Source organism: Eschrichtius robustus, chromosome 8 (assembly GCF_028021215.1).
Source record: "Eschrichtius robustus isolate mEscRob2 chromosome 8, mEscRob2.pri, whole genome shotgun sequence".
NCBI classification, from domain to species: domain Eukaryota; kingdom Metazoa; phylum Chordata; class Mammalia; order Artiodactyla; family Eschrichtiidae; genus Eschrichtius; species Eschrichtius robustus.
In genome coordinates this window covers 87,148,263-87,168,864 of record NC_090831.1, presented here as the reverse complement: position 1 = coordinate 87,168,864, position 20,602 = coordinate 87,148,263, and the positions used below count along the sequence as shown (strand labels likewise).

Genomic DNA, 20,602 nt, shown 5'->3' with positions numbered 1-20,602 from the left:
ACACAGCCTGGCTAAGTCACAAGATTCTCAATTTTCTTTTCCATTTCTAAGTCAACCACTCCAGAAAACACCGACCCTATACTTCTTACAAATTAGGTGGTGTGGGTAAGACTCTGTCTGATTTCTGTTTGGATCCAAATCCTCAGAGGAAGGGGATGAGAAATGGAGATCCAGAGTGTGATGGCCAGTTTTATGTGTCACTTTGACTGGGTCATGGGGTGCCCAGATATTTGGTTAAACGTTATGTCTGGTTGTTTCTGTGAGACTGTTTCTGGATGAGATTAACATTTGAATTTGTAGACTAAGAAAAGCAGATTGTCTTCTCCACTATGAGTGGGCATTATTCTATCCACTGAAGTCTTGAATACAATGAAAAGGCTGAGTGGGACTTCCCTGGTGGCTAGTGGTTAAGAATCCACCTGCCAATGCAGGGGACATGAGTTTGAGCCCTGGTCCAGGAAGATCCCCCATGCCACGGACAACTAAGCCTGCGTGCTGCAACTACTGAGCCTGCGCTCTAGAGCCCACAAGACACAACTACTGAGCCCACGTGCCACAACTACTGAAGCCCGCACACCTAGAGCCCATGCTCCACAGCAAGAGAAGCCACTGCAATGAGAAGTCTGCACACCGCAAAGAAGAGTAGCCCCCGCTCGCTGCAACTAGAGAAAGCCCGTGCTCAGCAATGGAGACCCAACGCAGCCAAAAATAAATAAATAAATTTTTTTAAAAAAGAAAATATCTTCCTAACACTGGTTAGGGGAAAAAATTTAAATAAATAAATAAATAAATAAATAAATAAGGCTGAGTGAGAGGCGAGTCACTCTGTCTGCTTGACTGTCTTCTAGCTAAGACTTTGATCTTCTTTTGCCTTCTCACTTTGACTCAGACTGAAACTATACCTTTAGCTCTCCTGGGTCTATAGATCTGGGGACTTCTCAGCTCCACAATCATGTGAGCCAATTGCTTATAATAATCTCTTTACATATACATCTATCTTTTATTTCTCTGGAGAACCCAGATTATTACCACAGAGATAAACCTTCTTGGGGTTGACTGGACACACACATGTGCTCTCCTACTTTCTTGCAACATCCTCTCCACCCTTTTTCTCCCCCTTTCTCACGCATAGGATTTTTTCTGCAGAGAAGTCAGGCTTCCTTTACCATCTGGCTGCAGGAACCAACTTTCCTCCGTAACGCTTTGACTGACACATTTTTTACCCCAGACCTTGGCAATCTATTATAACGGAGCAATTCAAACACAAAGACCACTAAACATTCTGGGCTAAGGTAGTGAAGCCTGGCATTGGCCCAGAATAGTGGTTCAGGGGCATGGAGGGGCAAAGCTTCCATTTGGGGGAATTTTTTAAATGCATGTTTATGTATTTGTGTGTGTTAGGGGAGGGTTCCGGTTTTCCTAGGGATACCGGTCCTCCTGCACGATGCGGGCAGTCCCACCCATGTCCCATACATCCTTCAAATGTTATGTAGCAGAGAACCCTGTTTATAATGACCCCAATCTAGAAACCTAACTCTGTTTTATATATGAACACAATATTTTAAATAAATACTGAGTCTTCCAGAAGTGTAATTCCCTTGCAAATAGAGGAAAGATTACTTTGTTTAATTTGGAACTTTAGCAGGATTTGCTCACCTGCTGGGAAAATAAAGTCACTGGCAGCAATACTGCTTTATTTTTCACGTCTCCATGAAAACACACCTGCATTGGTTTTCATTTGGAGCTATTACTACTTCACTGGGCTGTGCCCAGGTATTTCTATATTGAAATCTGTGTTATTTTATTATAAATTATTTTCTTTCTAGTCCTCCTTTATATTACTGTATATTGATCCTTTAAGAATTACGTTAACTAGATAGTTTTATGTATACATTTCATTTCATGGTGGTAAAGGGGCATTACAGAATATTTGTTATAGGAAGGAGCGTTTTGGTCTGACTGGGCTGTTGACACTGGCTGACCTCCTTGTGGGCATCGCTGCTCTCTGACTAAAGGGAGCCCAGTGCCTGGGAATATAGTCCCTGATTACGAAAGGCTATATTGGCTCTGAAACACATGATAAGTTTCCTAACTCAACATCCAGGGAATGTGTATCTGTGCTTCTGATTATCTGGGAAGGCAAGATAATCTTTGATCTACTTCAGAAGCTTCTGGGAAGGGATTTTGAGCCCTGGTGGGTGGTATATGCTCTATTCCCAGGTCTGCCTGCAGTGTTGTTTTGTGACTATGTTCTGCTCGCTGAGTCACACTGTTTATGGTCTATTTGGCATTTTGCAGTTGCATTTTAGAAAGGTGAGATGGACGGTTCTGGTGATTTGATACACTAGAAGAGCTAACATGAGAGCTATGCTCCCAGAGCTCCCAAGAGCTGCAAGAAGGGTAGGGAGGGGTAGTATTTGAGCTAAATAAAAAGGAAATGGTACAAATCCCTTTCCTTCTTGCATAACCTCATTCATTCATTCAACTAATATTAATTAAGCACCTAGTGTGCGTGTAACCCCTAAGGCCTTGGTGATAATAATGTAAGGAACACAAAAGCAAAGTCATTGCTCTCATGGATTTCTTATGCCAGCAGGGGAGACAGACAATAAGCAGATCAATATATATCCTATACTGTCAGGTAGAAGTAGAAATATGAAGAAAAATAAGGTCGGGTAAAGATTACAGGAGAGCTATTTAAGACTTATCAAGGAGGTCTTTCTGAAGAGGTGGTATTGTTGGAAAACAAGATGATGTGAGGGATAAGCCATGCCACCATCTGAAGGCAGAACATTTCAGGTGGGGGAAACAGTGCAAGGTATGAACAAGTTGACATTTTGAAGAAATAGCAAGAAAACCAGTGTGACTGTTATAGAATAGGTAAGGGGGAGAGCAGGGGAATGGGGCTGGAGACTTGGCTGGGGGATAGATCACACAGGTCATATAAGACATGGGAAAAAGTAGGACTTTATTCCAATGTAATGGGAAGCTATATGTGGGTATGCAGTGTAGTGATAGTGTCTGATTTACATTTTTTAAAAGATCACATTGGCTGCTTTGCAGGGAAGGAATAAGAGAAGATCAGTTGCAGGTTCCAGGGAGAATTTGGTGGGAGCTTAGACCAAGGAAATAATTGTATAGATGCTGAGAAATGGTTGGATTCGAGATCTCTTTTGTAGGTAAAGCCTCTAGGCCTTACTGATGGACTAGATATGTGAGGTGGGAGAGAAATAGAATCATGACAGACAGATGATTCTTAGATTTTTGGTGTGGACACTGGGTGAAAGATGCTGTCATTTACTGAACTGGGGACAACAGGAGGAAGAGTTATCTTGCAGGAGGTAGGAGAGCATGCTGAGACTTCTGGGTTTTCATGTCGAGTATGATAAGCTTATTAGAAATTACACACAGAGATTTCAAGTAGAAATCATAGATATAATTTCCAAGCAAAGGAAGAATTCCAAAGAAGGACGAATCAAATGTTGCTTAGAATTCAAGTAAGGTAAAGATTGAGAATTGATATTTGGCATTTTGTTGGTTGTGGTGACCTTGATAAGGATGCCCTTACTAGAGTAATAGGAAAGAAAGCTAAGAGAAATAGACTCCAGAGAATGAGAGGTGAAAAGTGGTGGAGTTCTGCTAGAAAAGAGAGTGTTAAAGAGGGTTATGGGAGAGTTTATCGAGGGAGCTATTACAGTATGCTTGTGTGCATATGATCCAGGCAAGGGGGACATCTGTGGGGGAGAGGAGATGACTGGAGAAGCAAATCTGGAGTTGGCAGGAAGGAATGGGATACAGGGCTCAAGTGAGCATTTTGGATTTAGAAAGAAGCAGAGACAGTTTATCCATAGTAATAGGAGAAAAGACAGAGATGCAGGTAGGTCCATGGATGTGAAGGCAGGAGAATGAGGAAGTTCTATTCTGGTAGAGTATTTTCTAAGTGAAATAAGAAACAGGATCATTAACTGAGAGGGTAGAAGGTAGAGAAAATTTTGAAGGTTTGAGAATAACAAAGAACGTACACCAATCTGACATATATTAGGTACTCTAGAAATACCTTTTTTTTTTTTTTTCCTGAGATGAGGTGACTTTATGGGTGTTAAGAGTAGAGAGAAAGGAAAAGGAAAGGGAAGACAACAGTAGGGTGGAGAGAAGATAAGGCATCCATTAGGGAAGGATTTATAGTGACCTTGACATTAAATATCCAGAAGAAATGGAATGCCACTTTTGTCTTCCTCTGGTTGATGGACTTCAGCCCTGGGGAGAGTGTGCCTTCAGGAAAGCAACTGGGTCAACTGGATGATGGTGAGCATCAGCTTCAGCCAGTTATGTCCTAATTAGATTTTCTCCACATTATCCACCCCAGGGCTGTGGTGGACAACAATATTCATAAAGAGAGTGATTAGAAACCAAATGTCAGCCCTTGAAGGAGGCATAGATGGACTGATTAGCTCCACATATTCTTATCTAATCAGACAAAGGTAGAAGTGCCTGTAGACAAATTTTTTAATTGTATGGGCTCTCTACCTACCAGGTTCTAGGTACAAATTTGCTTTTGGAATGTCCACACAGTTCTGCAACAAAAGGAGGGACGTTGCTTACCAAGAATGATGACAATGCTATACTTGATGGCCTTGATTTTTGCCTTTGAGATGAGCCCTCGGCTGGAAATGGTGCACCGCTTTCCATCTGCAGGCACAAAAGGAGAATGGTAAAATAAATGCTGCTTCTGCCAATAGAAGCATCATAGGTTAGACCCACAGTTGTCATGGGACCACTTCCATCTTCCTCACCTATGCCCAGGTAGACCCCCCTTGGACATTTTCCTAAAGATGGCTCTGGGCTGGATGCTGGAAACTGCTCAGTTTGCAGCTTAATATAAAATGCAAATGCATTGGGACATCCAGACTCTCTCAAGAGGCTTGGCTGGATGCCCTGAATCAACTGAAGCTGGAATTAGCCATGTGACCACAGGGGGCGATGCTGAGACACCCGTCTTGTCCCTTCAGCAACCTAGGGCAAAGCGGTTTGCCTAGAATTGTTACCCCAGACTAGCGTACTCATTTAACTCAGAAACCCTACTCTCAACAAAAGCTCAAGCCAGGGCTATAATAAAAAGCTGTCCCAAATAGGAGCCTGGTTATAACTTTAAGCCTATGTGGGTTGTTTGATAGTAAAACATGTGAGGGTTAAATATAAGAATCCACTATAATGTAAGCTTAATGGAGACAGAGACTTTGTGTTGTTTCTGCATCCTCTAAACTTAGTGAATGATTAACAAATATTTGTTGAACGAGTTAATATAAACCTCTCTCTAGTCAAGAAGTAGTGGTGAAACAAATATTGATTAGGATGGGCAGAATTCAGTGCAATGGTTCTTAGTAGAAGGAGTAGTTAGATGACAAATTTGGGGATGGAGATGTTGTACACAGGGTGCCTTGATGTTGTGGGAGAGTTTTTACTGTCAGGGCTTCTACCAGCCCATATGGTGCCTTTGTGAAAATTGTGTAAAGGTGCCCTCCCTCCGGATATATGCAGACCTGCCCCAGGGCATACCCTCAATGAGGGAGTCATGGATAGAATGCTAGCTCCACACACCCTTAGCTGGGTGCCATTGATTAAGGCTCAAGGGGCACAACTCTAGTGGTGGCCCAGGTCAGAGGCCCACCCAGGGCGCCTAAGTCATATGGGGCAGGGCGGTTATACCCTAGAGGCCAACCACTGTTCTCACTGGTCCTCACTACATCTTTCAGAATTCACGTTTGAAGCGTATTTAAATCCTCATGGAAACCGGTGTGAAATTTACCTTTGCACTATTTATTCTACCCCCTCTGCAATCCAATGCAGTCCAACCCACCAAGCATAGCACATCTGCTAAGAGATAAGGACTGAACAAGATAGGCTAAAATAGAGTTCCTCTTCTCTAGGAACTTTCAATCCAGCAGGAAAGATCACACACTCCGCACACGGCTGGGTGAGATGAGAATGAGGAAAACCAAAAACCGACTATGAACGAAGAAGGAAGCCATCCCCCTACCGTTAGGCAGAGGAGGCCGTGTGGCAGAGGCAGAGATTCCCAAGGCAGAGCTGGGGATAGGGGCGTGGGATTGGGAAAGACGTGTGAAGCAGAGGGAACGTCCTCAGCCAAGACACGGAAACAAGAAAATGTAGGAAGCGTTTGGACCTCGGTGAGTCATCTAGCTTGGCTGGAGCCTGAAAGGACGCTGGATTTGAGAGTGGGGAGAAGAACTGAGGCCAAAGTGGGAAGACCTTAAATGTCTCCCTGAGGAGTTTGGGCTGAATTTCTGAGGCAGCTGCAAGCCATCGAAGCTTCTGAGTGTTTTCACAGCGGGAACACTTACTCACTGGAGAGGACAAACGGTTAACAGGAATCATAGGAATAAGGGGCTTTTTATGTGCAATGAACTGAAATGCTAATTAGAATTGATTTTTATTTCTTAATGTCTCCCCTGGAAGGCCACTCTTAGGCACTATTAGGGCCTTCAAATCATTCTGTGCATTTCACAGCACCACAAAACTTCAGTGGTGTAAGGAAGCAAATGCTTCAGAAGCATTTACAGCCGTGGTTCTCAAGTGAGGGCAATATTACCCCCTGGGTTATATTTGGAAATGTCTGGACACATTTTTTTTTTAATTAATTAATTAATTAATTAATTTATGGCTGTGTTGGGTCTTCGTTTCCGTGCGAGGGCTTTCTCCAGTTGCGGCAAGCGGGGGCCACTCTTCATCGCGGTGCGCGGGCCTCTCACTATCACGGCCTCTCTTGTTGCGGAGCACAGACTCCAGACGCGCAGGCTCAGTAGTTGTGGCTCACGGGCCTAGTTGCTCCGTGGCATGTGGGATCTTCCCAGACCAGGGCTCGAACCCGTGTCCCCTGCATTGGCAGGCAGATTCTCAACCACTGCGCCACCAGGGAAGCCCCATGGACACATTTTTGATTGTCACAAATGTTTGGGTGTGGGTGCTACTGGCATCTAGTGGGCAGAGGCCAGGATGCTGCTAAACATCCTTCAGTACACAGAACAGCCCCTCGCAAAAAAGAATTATCTAGTTCAAAACACTGATAGTGCCAAGGCTGAAAAGCCTTGATTTTCAAGGTGATATCTTGGGAAGGATACAGACTTTAGGGTCAAACCTGAATACACCCTCCAGCTCCACAACTTACTAGCGGTGTCACCTTATGCAAATTGCCTACTGTTTCTAGCCTCAGTTTCCCACTTCCAAAAATGAAGCATAAAACACCAAACTCACAGAGTTATTTTGATAATTAAAATAAAATAATGTATTCAAGATGCCAAGCCCCACACTGAGAATGTCAATTCCCTTATTAGTTGAGATGATGGGTTTTAACGGTATTTCAGGAGGTATGAGCTGCCTTTATGGAAGTGAACAGACGGTATTACCATATACATTTAGATAGGCTATTATACAATGTTATCTGTATATAGGAATTGTATACATCAAATAATTATCAGGGTGGGATTATAGCCATGGGAGGCAAGTAAAAGACAGCAGATCAAATTGTATCTTTTTGGGTTTCCCTGGTGGCGCATTGGTTAAGAATCCGCCTGCCAATGCAGGAGACACAGGTTCAAGCCCTGGTCTGGGAAGATCCCACATGCCGCAGAGCAACTAAGCCCGTGCACTACAACTGCTGATCCTGCGCTCTAGAGCCTGAGAGCCACAACTACTGAAGCCCGTGCGCCTAAAGCCCATGCTCTGCAACAAGAGAAGCCACCGCAATAAGAAGCCCACGCACCGCAATGAAGAGTAGCCCCTGCTCGCCGCAAGTAGAGAAAGCCCACGTGCAGCAACAAAGACCCAATGCAGCCAAAAATAAATAAATAAATAAAATTAATAAATTTATTTTAAAAAAATTGTATCTTTTCAAAGTATCTCCATTTGCTGGACTAACAGCTGGCTCCTAAACAGTATGGCTCTGAAGACTTAGTTGGTTTTTCAGAAAACTTCTCGAGAATGACATTTGTGCTCTGAAATCTGCTTAAAATGGAAACTTGCAGTACTTTCCACAGAGCAAATGGGTGACAATATAATCAACTCCTGCCCTTCGATCTCCCAATGAAATCAGTGAAAAGCATATTTAATCTAACCACTCTAGGAAATGCAAAGCCTCCAGCTCCTAAAAATGGCTCTTCAAAGTGAGCTGAGCTACAAAATCCCAGTATTCTCCTTTATTGGGAGATAAAAGGATTATTTCTACTCAGACCTTGGGGCTGAGCTGAGGCCAGAAAAGCAGTGAAATTCAGCTGTCACTGTGCATTAATAGGGGGCAGCCTAGAGGCGGTGGGTCGATTAGATTCAGGACTGGAAGCAGCATGCTGCCTTAGGCTGTCCTAGTTCAAGGATGCAACCCTAGTGGCGGCCCATGCTGGAGGTTTAGTCTCCAAGTGGCCAGTTCCTGCTCCTTACCTTCCCCATGCTTCATGCCCCTTGCAGAGTCACTGGGAACCTATTTTTCTTGTGCACTGAGCCCATGAAGGGGGAGCAGTTGGTATCTAGAGATTTTAAGTGAAGCAGAATTTATTCCTGGTGGGTGGAGGGGCCATCAGTGGACCTACAATGAGTCCAGGTGATTTGTTTGTTAACAAGGAAGACTACCTGGTTAATATTTTTAAATATTTTTTTTCATATGTTGGGAACTTTATGTACTTCAGGTTTATTTAAAAAATTAAACATTTTAACAGTTATGCCTGATTGCCTGATTTCTAAAATTTTTAAACTTAAAATTCACTTTCAATTTCTGATCATTGATGACCTCTTTATCTACGAATATAACCTGAATGTTAACTATTTTTAGCATGTTATGTCTCATCTGCTTAGCTGCAGGACTTTGGCGACTTCCTTTTGTTTTTTATAGGAGGTCATAGCTAGATATGAGGAGGTATGACCTAACTTACCTAACTCACAGCCTTTTCTGTTCCTCAGCTCCTCAGCTCAGGCAGAACCAGGAACCCTGACAGACCTAAAATAATTGTGGCAGAGACAGGTTAGCTATCCACCAAATCCTTTCTTTGCCCCCAGGGCACACAGAGAGACTACATTTCCCAGTCTCCCTTTCAGCAGGGGGTAGTCATGTGACTAAGTTCTGTGTCTAGGAACATGGGAAGAATCCATATGTACCATTCCCAGGCCTGGCTCAGATAAACCCCATGAGTAATCCTTCACTCTCTCTTCCCCCCTCCCCAGACTGCTGGATGCTGATGCTAAGCAATACCTTAGCAGCCGTCTGTTAAGAGTGGCAGAATCTCCATCTGCTTGAGTTTCTGAATGACTGTGTATCCATCCCTTTGACCTTTACTGTTAATTGGACTTTAATTGAACAAGAAACAAACTTCTATTTTAAGGCTGCTGTATTTGGGGGTTTCTCTGGTATAGCTTCTAGAGTTTCCTTAACTAAAGCAGAAGTTGGTGCTTCATATGCAGCGCTGTCATAACACAAACCTAAAACATGTGGCATTGGCCTAGTGAGCAGGCAACAGGTAATAAGGAAACTGATAGGGAAAGCTGGGACACTAGAGATGCATTGGATAGAACCGTTATATATGATGCTTGGGAAGGCAGATTGTGTGCCTACTGAGACTGGACCCCCGGGGAGGGTACAAGGGTGGTGTGGAGTTAGGACTCTCCAGAGAAACAGAACCAATAGGATATATATATGTGGAAATTTGTAAAAGAAATTGACTCATGCAGTTATGGAGGCTGAGAAGTCCCATAATCTGCTGTCTGCAAGCTGGAGAACCAGGAAAGCTGGTGGTATAATTCAGCCCAAATCCAAAGGCATTTTCATGGGAGAAATACCAGGGGAGGTGATGGTATAAGTCTAAGTCCAAATGCTGGAGAAACAGGCAACCAATGGTATAAATCTCTAAATCCTAGTCTGAAGTCCCAAGAACCAGAAATGCTGATGCGCAAGAGCACGACAAGATGGATGTCCCAGCTCGAGCAAATTTACACTTCCTTTGCCTCTTTATTCTATTCAAGCCTTCAGTGGACTGGATGATTCTCACTGGCATTGGTAAGGACGATCTTCTTTACTTAGTCTACAGATTCAAATGCTTCCAGGAATGCACTCCAGACACACCTAGAAATAATGTTTTGCCAGCTATCTGTCTAGGGCAATCAAGTTGACACAGAAAATTAACTACCACAGTTGATAAACAGAATGTTAATAGTGTGTGTTGATTGCCACCAGCTGTGTTTAGCAAAGTATTAGAAAAAAGAGATGAACTCAGACAAGAGTTGGTTGGTTTATGAACAAAAATGAAAGGAATTTAAAAGAATGTCCTAAAATTTGGGATCTTGTAGAGTTGCAAGGGTCAATTGCTCCTAGCCCCTCGTAGCACCAGCTATATACTTTGCGTGGCCGGGTACAAAATGAAAATGCGAATGTGTATACCTTCTGAGTGTGCAGGTCTTGTGCCGATGAAGCCTGAACCCAAATTTAGTTATTACAGTGAGGAGTTTAAACCAGCAATGAGGGGAAGATCAGACTAAGAATGTGGCCTCCCACCTATGGTTTCAGGTGGCCTCAAGCTAGCTTCTATTCAGTTAGGGGAAAGGGATTGGATGAGGAAGCAAAGAAACAAGTCAGGCCTGAGAATTATTTTCAGAAAGACTTTTTGAATATGATTGCTGGCATGTGAAACTGACTGGAAGCAAATAAATCAGAAGTCTACTAAGTTTTTTAGGAATGATATTGCCAGATGAACCATGAGGTTTTTATCTTTGTCAATACTTAGAAATAACAGACTTCAAAATTTTTACCAGTCCTGTGAGTGGAAAATTGTATCTAATTGAAGTTTAAATGGGCACTTTCCTGATTTATCAATGAGGTTGAGAATCTTATTTTTGGCTATTTCTCTTTTCCCTCCTGTGAAATGTCTGTTTGTGCCTTGCTCATTTTTCTTCTATTTATCTTTTTAAAAAATATATTTGATTGATTTTTAGGAGTTCTTCATACATTTTCCCAGATTACATGTTGCAAATAGATTCTCCCACTTTTTGGCTTGACTTTTAAATATAAATAGAGTCAAATTTATCCATGAGTTTTTTGGTTTAATGTACCTTGTATCTTGTATCTCGTTTAAGAATTCCTTTATTCTAATGTCATAAAAATAACACCCTACATTTTCTTTAAAAATTTTTCAAAGTCTTACATTTCACATTTAAGTCTATAATTTCCTGGAATGTAATTTTGCCTAAGAATTGAGGTGAAGTTCCAATTTCATTTCTTTCCCTATGATCTTCTGACATGTATCAAGTTCTCATATATGTGTAGTACTATTTGGGGGCTGTTTTATTTTCCATTTTTCTATTGAATTGTGTCAATACCACACTCTACTAATCATTCTAACTTTATGATAAATCAATATTTGGTACAGTAAACCTCTACTACCTTGTTCTACTTCTCCAGAACTGTCTTCATGGCTTTTTCTTGGCTCTTGAAATTTCCATGTATGTTTTTAAATTGGCTTGTCAAGCTCAATAAAATGTCCCGTTTCAATTTTGATTGGAACTGCGTTAATCTGTAGATCATTTGAGGAGAATTGACATCTTTATGGTACTGAATCTTACTATCCACGAACATGCTATAAGTGTCATTTATTTATATATGTATATATATTTTTTTTTTTTAAACTTTGGGTTTATTTATTTATTTATTTATGGCTGTGTTGGGTCTTTGTTTCTGTGCGAGGGCTTTCTCTAGTTGCGGCAAGTGGGGGCCGCTCTTCATCGCGGTGCGCGGGCCTCTCACTGTCGCGGCCTCTCTTGTTGCGGAGCACAGGCTCCAGAAGCGCAGGCTCAGTAGTTGTGGCTCACGGGCCTAATTGCTCCGCGGCATGTGGGATCCTCCCAGACCAGGGCTCGAACCCGTGTCCCCTGCATTGGCAGGCAGATTCTCAACCACTGCGCCACCAGGGAAGCCCTATGTATATTTTTCATAAAGTTCTTTATGTCTTTTGCTGAAGGTGTTGTTTGCAGAGAAGCCATTTTACTCTCATGTACTGATGAAGAAAGGTACTTAATGGGCTTATTTCAAGTTCATTTAGTTAGAGGTGAACAGGACTCTAACCCAGTTCCTAATCTGAAGATTTTTCTTCACCTTGTTCTTCCCCATTTAATTGGAAACATGTACTTTGGATATAGCATGGATCACATCACATCTTCCAAGTCATAATGGACAGACTCAGTTATATCAGATATGTTATACTTCATCTATTTCATGGGTGCACCTCCCCCATCTCCTGCCCCCATGTGATAAATGTTCTGTTTTATAGGAGTAAACACCCCTGGGCATCAAGAGCAAGCTTATTTATGAAAGATAACCTATGGGATTGGAAACCTCATATTCTCTACCTCTCGCCTTCCGCGCACTTGTTTTTGGGAAAGTCTGTAGATCATTTATTAAATAGTTCTTTCCTTTACTTTCTGTCAGCCTTTGAGGGGGAGAAATAGGCATACTTGCCAGAAAGAAGAGTGATTCTTAAACTTGAATTTTGCAGCCCATGTTTACAAAGTGAGCTTCTGTTCACACTAATCATTGCTTATGTCCCCTCGTTGAGGAGCAGTAATCCTGGGGTACTAACACCACTGGAGATCCTACTTACCAGACAACTCCAGAGCTACTTGGCTGTAATGACAGAAAACCAAGTGAGTTCTGCTTATGAATAAGATATAGAGAGTATACAGGCTTTTGAAACCACCATCTGCCGGCTCCTCATTCCAGAAAGGGGTCAGTGATGCTGATATAAAGATATAGACCACTAAAAAATAGGTGTGATGGACATATAAACTTGTATTAAAGAATAAAAACTGACTGTAGCCATTTCCACCTTTGGGGAGGAGTAATGGCATACTGTGTATCAGTGAGAAAATGGATCTCTATGTGGCTTTGTAATATCTCAGGGACTAGAGGATGGGGGAAACCCAAGAGTGCAGGGACTGGAAAATCGAGTAGCAGGGAGATATGGGGCACTCTGGAGAGAGACAGGGGCCCAACCACAGTGGTGAACGGCCTGCTGAGAAAAAAGGGGTGGGAGATACCCCGGGTGGTGGGGTAGCTGACAGAATGTGGAAACTTTTCATCACCTCAAACCTAAGGAAAATAAGGTGAATTCCATGGTTCATTGGACCAGGAGCAGAGGGGACAGAAGAGCTGTTGGAGGTGAGACAGTGGGGTAAGAACCCAGAGGGACAGGGAGAGAGGACACAGCAGTCTCCTGGAACTGGCAGAAACCACAGGACAAGGGTTTAAAGCAATCTGATTTAAATCTGAAAGTACAGGAAGACCTCAGCCTACTTAAACAAAATTAGGTCACCTTTTAGATTTTTAAATATATCAAAACAAAACACTTCGGGAGATGACTCTGGGATAGTGCTCTGAAGGCCAAGCACAGCAGGGAGGCTGGTGAAAGCCAGCCATGCCAACAATCCTGTTTGGGTTTTTTAATTAAAAAAATGGTTTGTTCGGTTTTTTTTAGTTTGAGCTCTTTTTTCAGTCATTCACCACCTTCCTTTCTGTCATGTCCTTCTTTCTGAGAGGGAGCTTGATGTAGAGGAGAAAACATAGGCTTTCTAGCCAGTCATATGTGCATTTGAATCCTGCTGTGTCATGCGCTACCTATGAAAACAAGCAAATTGCTTTACCCTTGAGCCTGTCTTCCATGTGCAAAAGATAGATGATAATATCACCTTTCAGGGTTCTGTAAGGATTCAGGGAGGTAAAGTATGGAAAGGACCCAGAAGTGGCTGACAGTAAGTGCTCTGTCTGTCCCTCTGTCTTGTCAGTCTGTGTTGACAGACGGAACAAACAAATGGATGGTGGCCAGATCATATTTAAGATGGAACTCTGACTCACACTCTGCAGCAACCAGCCCAGGAAACCAACCCATTATCTACAGTAACCAGACCAGGAAGCCAACCTGCTATGTGCAACTCAGACTTGGAGGAAGTCAGACCACTGTCTCTATCTTGCAGTCCATAAGCCAAATAAGAATACCTGTAACAGTCTACCCCAAATAGCCAAGACTTGATAAATGACTGGCAGCTTCTTTAATATTCGCCCCTATTTTTTACTTAAAGCCATCCTGAGAAAGCCAAATATACACCCGTAACCCATCACACAGGATGCCATGCTTCTAGTCAGCACACTTACAGCTGCCACATGCCAATAGCCACCAATCAGGACGTACTGGAGGCTTTCTCACTCCACTGCCTGCTTTTGTATTTCTGCCAAGAGACAAGTGATGGTGGCTGAGTCCCTTGCTATAGCAAGCTTTGAAAAAATAGCCTTTGTCTATTCTCATTTGGTTGGTCTTTGTTTATTTCCACCATCTCTTTTTTTTTTTCCTGACTCTTCTCCTGTTATGGACTGAATGTTTGTGTCCCCACAAAATTCATAGGTTGAAGCCCTAACCCCCAATGTGATGGTATTTGGAGATGGGGCCTTTGGGAGATAGAGTTAGATGAGATCACGAGAGCAGGAACCCTATGATGGGATTAGTGCCCTTATAAGAAGAGACATTAGAAAGATTTCTCTGTCTCTCTCCTCTCTGCCATGTGAGGAGATAGCAAGAAGGCAGCAGCGGACATCTGCAATCCAAGAAGAGAGCTCTTACCAGGAACAGAACTGACTGGTACCTTGATCTTGGGTTTCGAGTCTCTAGAACTGTGATAAAATAAATTTGTTGTTTAAGCCACTCACTGTGGTATATTGCTGTGGCGCCTGAGCATACTAAAACATCCTCCTTTTCCCTATGCATCCTTCCAACCCAAAGCTCTGGACCTTCCAAAGCCCTCTGGTCCCACTACACTTGATCTGTTCACCATCACACTAGGGTCATGCACTCTGTTAAGTGACAACTCACTTGAAAAGCTCCCAAGGCAATGCAATGATATATCTATATATCTATACAGATATGTATAATTTAAAAATTAATATGATTTCCATTTGTAAAAGATAGAAGATAATTTTTACGAAATGAATATATGTATACAGTCTCAGCGTTAGACCTCTCAGTGTCCAAGCACAAAAAAAAAAAAAGAAGAAAATAAAAATCAACTAAGATTCTACCACTCAGAGATAATCACTATAACATTTAGTATTTGTCCTCCCTGACATTTTCTGTCTATCTATGCATCCAGCTATCATCTATCTGTACATGCACTTATATATTCTATTGTATATTATATATTCACACATTTATAAAGGCAACACCATACAGCTTTCTCCTTCTTAATCTAATACATCGTAACCATCTTTCTAAGGCAATAAGTATACTATACAATAATTTTTAGAGCTGTAGTATTTCATTGTATGGCTGTATAATTAATGTACTTAATCCCTCATTGTAGGATGTTCATACCTTTTTCAATTTTTCCTGATTATAAACAATAATTCGTATATTTTCTTTTCTTTCCCTTAATCAGTAGTTTATTTCCTTATAGCATATAAGGTAGCAATCATGTGTATTTATTTTTTTACTTATTTACCTATCCATCTATTTCCAAATAGTTGGTTAGTTTTCTCAACAACACTAATTTTCAAACAATCTCTATTTTCCTATCAGTCTGAACTACTTCATCATACCCTTAATACCTTAGGTTTCCTTTAGAGTTTCTGTCCTGTTCTGTTCCCCCTTTCATGTAATTCTATGATTGTTCAACAACTATTTGGTGTATTTCTTTGATATCTGATATAGGAAGGATGCCTTCATCCATCTTTTTTTTTCAGACAAATATTCTGATCTTTGACCATCGCCAGCCACCACAAAGAATAAAATGAATGTATCCCCTCTGATTACTCTTGTTCTTCTAGAAGAACCAGAGTGCAAAGACTAGACCACCATGAGGGAGGCACAAGGATCTGTGTTGAGCCACAAGCAAATGATAGATTCTTCATGGGTGGAAAATTTCCCGGCAGCCTGTGAACACCTCTGGGTTATACTTGTCACTCAGAGTGGAAGTCAGCTGCCTGTGACAGTGTCTCCTACTAGACCAGAGGCTGTCAAACATGGGTCCACATTAAGATCATCCGAAGAGCTTTTCCAAAGTAATGATGCCCAGACCCCACTCCAGATGAAGTAAATCAGAATCTCTTAGGCAGCAGTTTCTGGGTACTGGTGCATTTGAAAAGCTCCCTGGGAAACACTCTTGTGCAGCTAGGGCTGGGACCCAGTGCACGAGACTAGGCTTCCTATAGTCAAGATCCATGCTATTTACTCCTTAGCATTCTTGGTCCTTTGGACCACTCCTGGCACGTGTTGGAACACAGCAGAATTGAACTGAATTCAGATGAAGACACCAAGACTTATACATCTCTACTAATTCTCCTAGGGAAAGGGATACAGATTATTAGTGCCCAATAATGAATCCTCTTAACTTTCTCTCAGTTACACTAAAAGAAGTAGCTTCGATGTGGAGGAAAACAAGCTCTATCTTGGTCCAGTAAAGGTAACAGCTGAAAGTCTGAAAAGAGGAAGACTTAGAGGGAATCTAATCTGTCCCCTCATTTTAACCCCTTGGAGTCCAGAGAGGTTAAATGACTTTGCAAGGTGGCACAGCTCTTAGTGGCACATCTGGAACAGAAACGAGCTCTTCTTACTCCAGGGATCGGTGTTATACCTTGCTGCCCTTGTGTGAGCCTGTGTGGGTGAGTATGTATATGTGTGTGCATATGGCCGTGTGAGTGTGTGTGTGTGCGTATGTGAGACTGGGTGTTTCAATGTGTGTGTACATGGAATGGGAGGAGGTGTGGAAGCTTCATGGGAGCAGAGCTGGTCCCCTCCTTCAGAACTAGTCGCATTAAAGTAACTAGACACCCAGGAACACTTTCTCTTTTCTTTCTGGCACGTTGGTTTGCTGTGTTCTCTCCAGGTTGTCCTCAGAGGCCCAGCAATGTCTGCCTGGGAAGCAGGGTAGGGTTCCAAGTCTCAGCACCTATTGTGTAGGTGGTGCTCGGCATTAAGGTTTGCTGAAGCGGGATTTGGGGAAGGGTTGTAGCTGGCAGCCTCAGGCTCATTCTGCTGTGCGGTGGTGTGCTGGGACAGTGGGGAAGGCATGAACCATGCCTTGACTGTCCTAGGGTCCAGGACTGTTCTGTGGATAGATGGCAGTTTTCTTGTGAATGTAAGCCAAGCAGAAATGTTTGTCCTCATGTTTTGCTGAATGTGCGGCTTCCTCCCTGCACTGTCCTCTCTTCATCCCAGAGTCCTCCAGGGGCCCTCTCTCCCAGACCTGCCAGACTAGGGTGACCCTCAGGTCCTGGCTCAAAGGCTGCTTCGAAGGACTCTGCTGGCACAACTTGGCCAGGCCCAAAGTCCTCCTTCCTCACTTTTTAGGGAAGCCACGTGGAGAAAGCAGAGCCTGCCCGGGACAGCCTTTGGGGGTCTGAGCTGCCAGCTGGGCCCTGATATAACAGAGCAGGCTTGTTATAACCAGAAAACCTAAGCTCATATTTGCTAGAGGAAAACCTGTACAGAAGCAAAATTAGCTAAGAGTTGGGTAATGCAGATGAGAGACTTACCTGAGCAGCTGGAAATCACCATCTCATGGGCTTTACTTTTGACCCAAATAGTTCTGATCACAATGGCATAGATGACACTGTGGAAAGGACCAAAGATACTATTAAAATGTCTGATGGGTCCATTCTGTGAAGACCGCTCCCAGTTCCCTGAGTGTGAGGTGTGGAGTCAGAGGTCTCTCAACCACGGTCTGCCCACCTCTGTAGAATCACAGTAGATGGCAGCTACTTCTTTTTTTTTAAGCCAGGAGGCTTGGACCTCGTGAAGTTAACTGATTTCTCCAAGATAACTCATGTGCTCAGAGGTATAGCTGAGGTTGGAATCCAAACACAGGGTTTGGGGTCAGATTTAGATTTGTAACCAGCTCTACTACTTGCTGGTTATATGACCTTGATTTTAGACAGGCTTTCATGTGCCTCCATGATTCCCGCCTCGAGTGTTCACATCACTGTGTCATCCTCTCCCCTTGAGTGTGGCTGGACCTGTGACTTGCGTCTAATCGATGCATTGGGGTGAAAGTGATGGGATGTCTGTGATTACACAAGTGTGCAGCACCTGTCTTGCTAGTGTCTCTCTGTATTCCTAGCTTTGAAAAAGCAGGTTGCTGTGAGTCCTGCAGCCCCAGGAAATCAATTCTGCCAGGAGCCCAGGGGAGCTTGGAGGAAGATCCTTCCTCACTTGAGCCTCTGATGACACCCCAGCCTTGGCAGACACCTTGATGGCTGCCTTGCCCAAGCAGAGGACCCAGTTTACCCATGTCCAGACTCCTGACCCACAGAAACTGTGAGATAATAAGTGTATGTTTTAAGTCACTAGGTTCATGATAATATGTTACCCAACAATACATAACTAATACACTGAGCGAAATAGGAGGAATGTTTGTGTCCCTCTCCTCCCCCAGTTTACATGTTGAAATCCTAATGCCCAATGTGATGGTATAAGGAGGTGAGGCCTTTGGGAGGTGCTTAGATCATAAGGAGGGTGAAGTCCTCATGAATGGGATTAGTGCCTTTATAAGAGGAGACCCCACAGAACTTTCTTGACCCTTCTGCCATGTGAGGCTACAAGGAGAAGTCTGCAACCTGGAGGACAGCCCTCACCCGAATGTACTGGCAACCTGATCTCAGACTTCCAGCCTCCAGAACTGTGAGAAATACAGTTGTGTTGTTTAGAAGTCACCTACTCTGTGATGTTTTGTTATAGCAGCCCGAACCCACTAAGACACTGGGCCTCAGTAGAGACTGTCAAATCGAGGTAGTAATACAAACCTCTTAAGAGGTTTATAGGGATCAAATGTGACAACATTTAAAGTGCTATGCACAGGGCTTGAAAATTAGCAGAGGCTCAATAAATGCCATTTTCTTTCCTCTCTTTCTTCCCCAATTTTCACATAATATCACACCTACTTTTACATGATATAATCTGTACCTAAAAGGAAAAAAAGTGTTAATGACTCAAAAGCATTAGCAAATTTTGTATCCTTTGTTCCCTTTGATAAATATAAACATGCATGCCTTTCTTCAATTAGTTATTTGACACTTCTAATTTATTAAGAACCTTGACTAAAAACTTTGAGACAAAGCACTTCTTCATTTTAAAACTGCACTAACTTCCCTCTTGAGAATCACTTGGTTGAAAAAACATCAGAGTTCTAGTTTGCAGTAGCTGACAAAGCACTAATTGCTTTTAATGATCTTTAGACTATACCTTAATTAATGGCTGTGGTAAAACCCTCCTTATTGATTTTCCCCTGCTCAGAGGAGCGCCCTGAGCGTTCCAGGAAAGCTCGGGGCCTTTTTGGAGCATCCTTACTCCTTCTCATATACCTGCCCAGGGACTTTTCTGGAAATTGTTTGTCTACATTAAAGAAAGAATGAGAAAGAAAACTGCTAATGAGTCTATTCTTTCCCCTGAGTTGAATATCTGTTAGAGCAGGGAAAATTTTTCCCAGGTAAATGAAATACAAGGAAAGGTTACAACCACCATCAAGCATTAATTGTGTACTACAATTGCAACCCCAGGGCTTAACTGATCAATAATTCAAATATTTGTTGACCATCAACCATACGTACAATGGAAAATTAAGAAAGATTTTATGGGTTAGGGGTTTGGGCTTTAGTCACCCCCACCTCGTCTCCTTAGGATCAATCAGGCAGGTGGAAAGCCAGTACCAGCTTTACTGTTAGCCAGGAAAACTAATAAGTAAGATGCCTCTTTAGTTTATTCCCCAAATCCAGCCACTTCTCAGGGTGTAACAGTCATGCGTCAGAGAAGACTCTGAATACATTGATTTCCTTCTTCTTGCTGATTTCTTTCATCTAATTAATCAACAAGTTCTGTGGACTGTCCTTCAAAATGCCTCCATCACCTGCACCTTCCTCTCCATTCCTGATCTTCACTATCACTTCGGACCCTTATGATCTGTTTTTGTTTAATATTGATATTTCAATGATTTTTTTATTGTGGTAAAATAAACATAACATAAAATTTACCATTTTATCCATTTTTAAGTGTATAGTTCGGTGGCATTAAGTACACTGACATTGCTATGCAGCTATCACCATCATCCATCTCCAGAACTTTCTCATCTTCCACAACTGAAACTCTGTACCCATTAAACACAGAAGTATGCATTACTTCACAAATTAATGTGCCATCCTTATGCAGGGGCCATACTAATCTTCTCTGTATCATTCTAATTTTAGTATACATGCTGCCAAAGCAAGCACCCCTTATAATCTCTTGCCTGATTATTTGCCATAGTCTTCTAAACACCTCCACTCTGCTAACATCTTGAATGCCCACACCTCCTGCCATCAGAACTGGAGCTCTGGGACAGAGCAGCATTCCCTGGCTTAAAAATCCTCCAGTGCCTCCACTCTCCTACAAGATGATATCCAGTTTCTCAAGCAGGGCATCCAAAGCCTCCCACAATCTGTCTCTGCTTTCTTCATCTCTATCATTATCATCCTGCCTCCCTCCCTGCCCACTGTCTCTCAACACATTTTTTCTGTGTGGGCAACAGGAGAAACCAATTA

General features: G+C 42.6%; 1 protein-coding gene and 1 non-coding gene across 4 annotated transcripts in view; both read right to left on the bottom strand.

Moving 5' to 3' along the window:
* The window catches only part of NPSR1 (neuropeptide S receptor 1), a 140,856-nt gene that overhangs the window by 1,820 nt on the left and 118,434 nt on the right, over positions 1-20,602 (bottom strand). For all 3 annotated transcript variants that reach the window (XM_068550036.1, XM_068550037.1, XM_068550035.1), the window contains 2 exons: positions 17,567-17,643; positions 4,603-4,689 (listed from right to left, as the gene is read on the bottom strand). In XM_068550036.1, the coding sequence (XP_068406137.1) occupies positions 4,603-4,689; positions 17,567-17,643 (164 nt within the window). The remainder of the gene's footprint in view (positions 1-4,602; positions 4,690-17,566; positions 17,644-20,602) is intronic.
* LOC137768980 (U6 spliceosomal RNA) lies at positions 20,187-20,293 on the bottom strand. Its single transcript, XR_011074898.1, has one exon. It is a non-coding gene; the product is annotated as a U6 spliceosomal RNA (small nuclear RNA).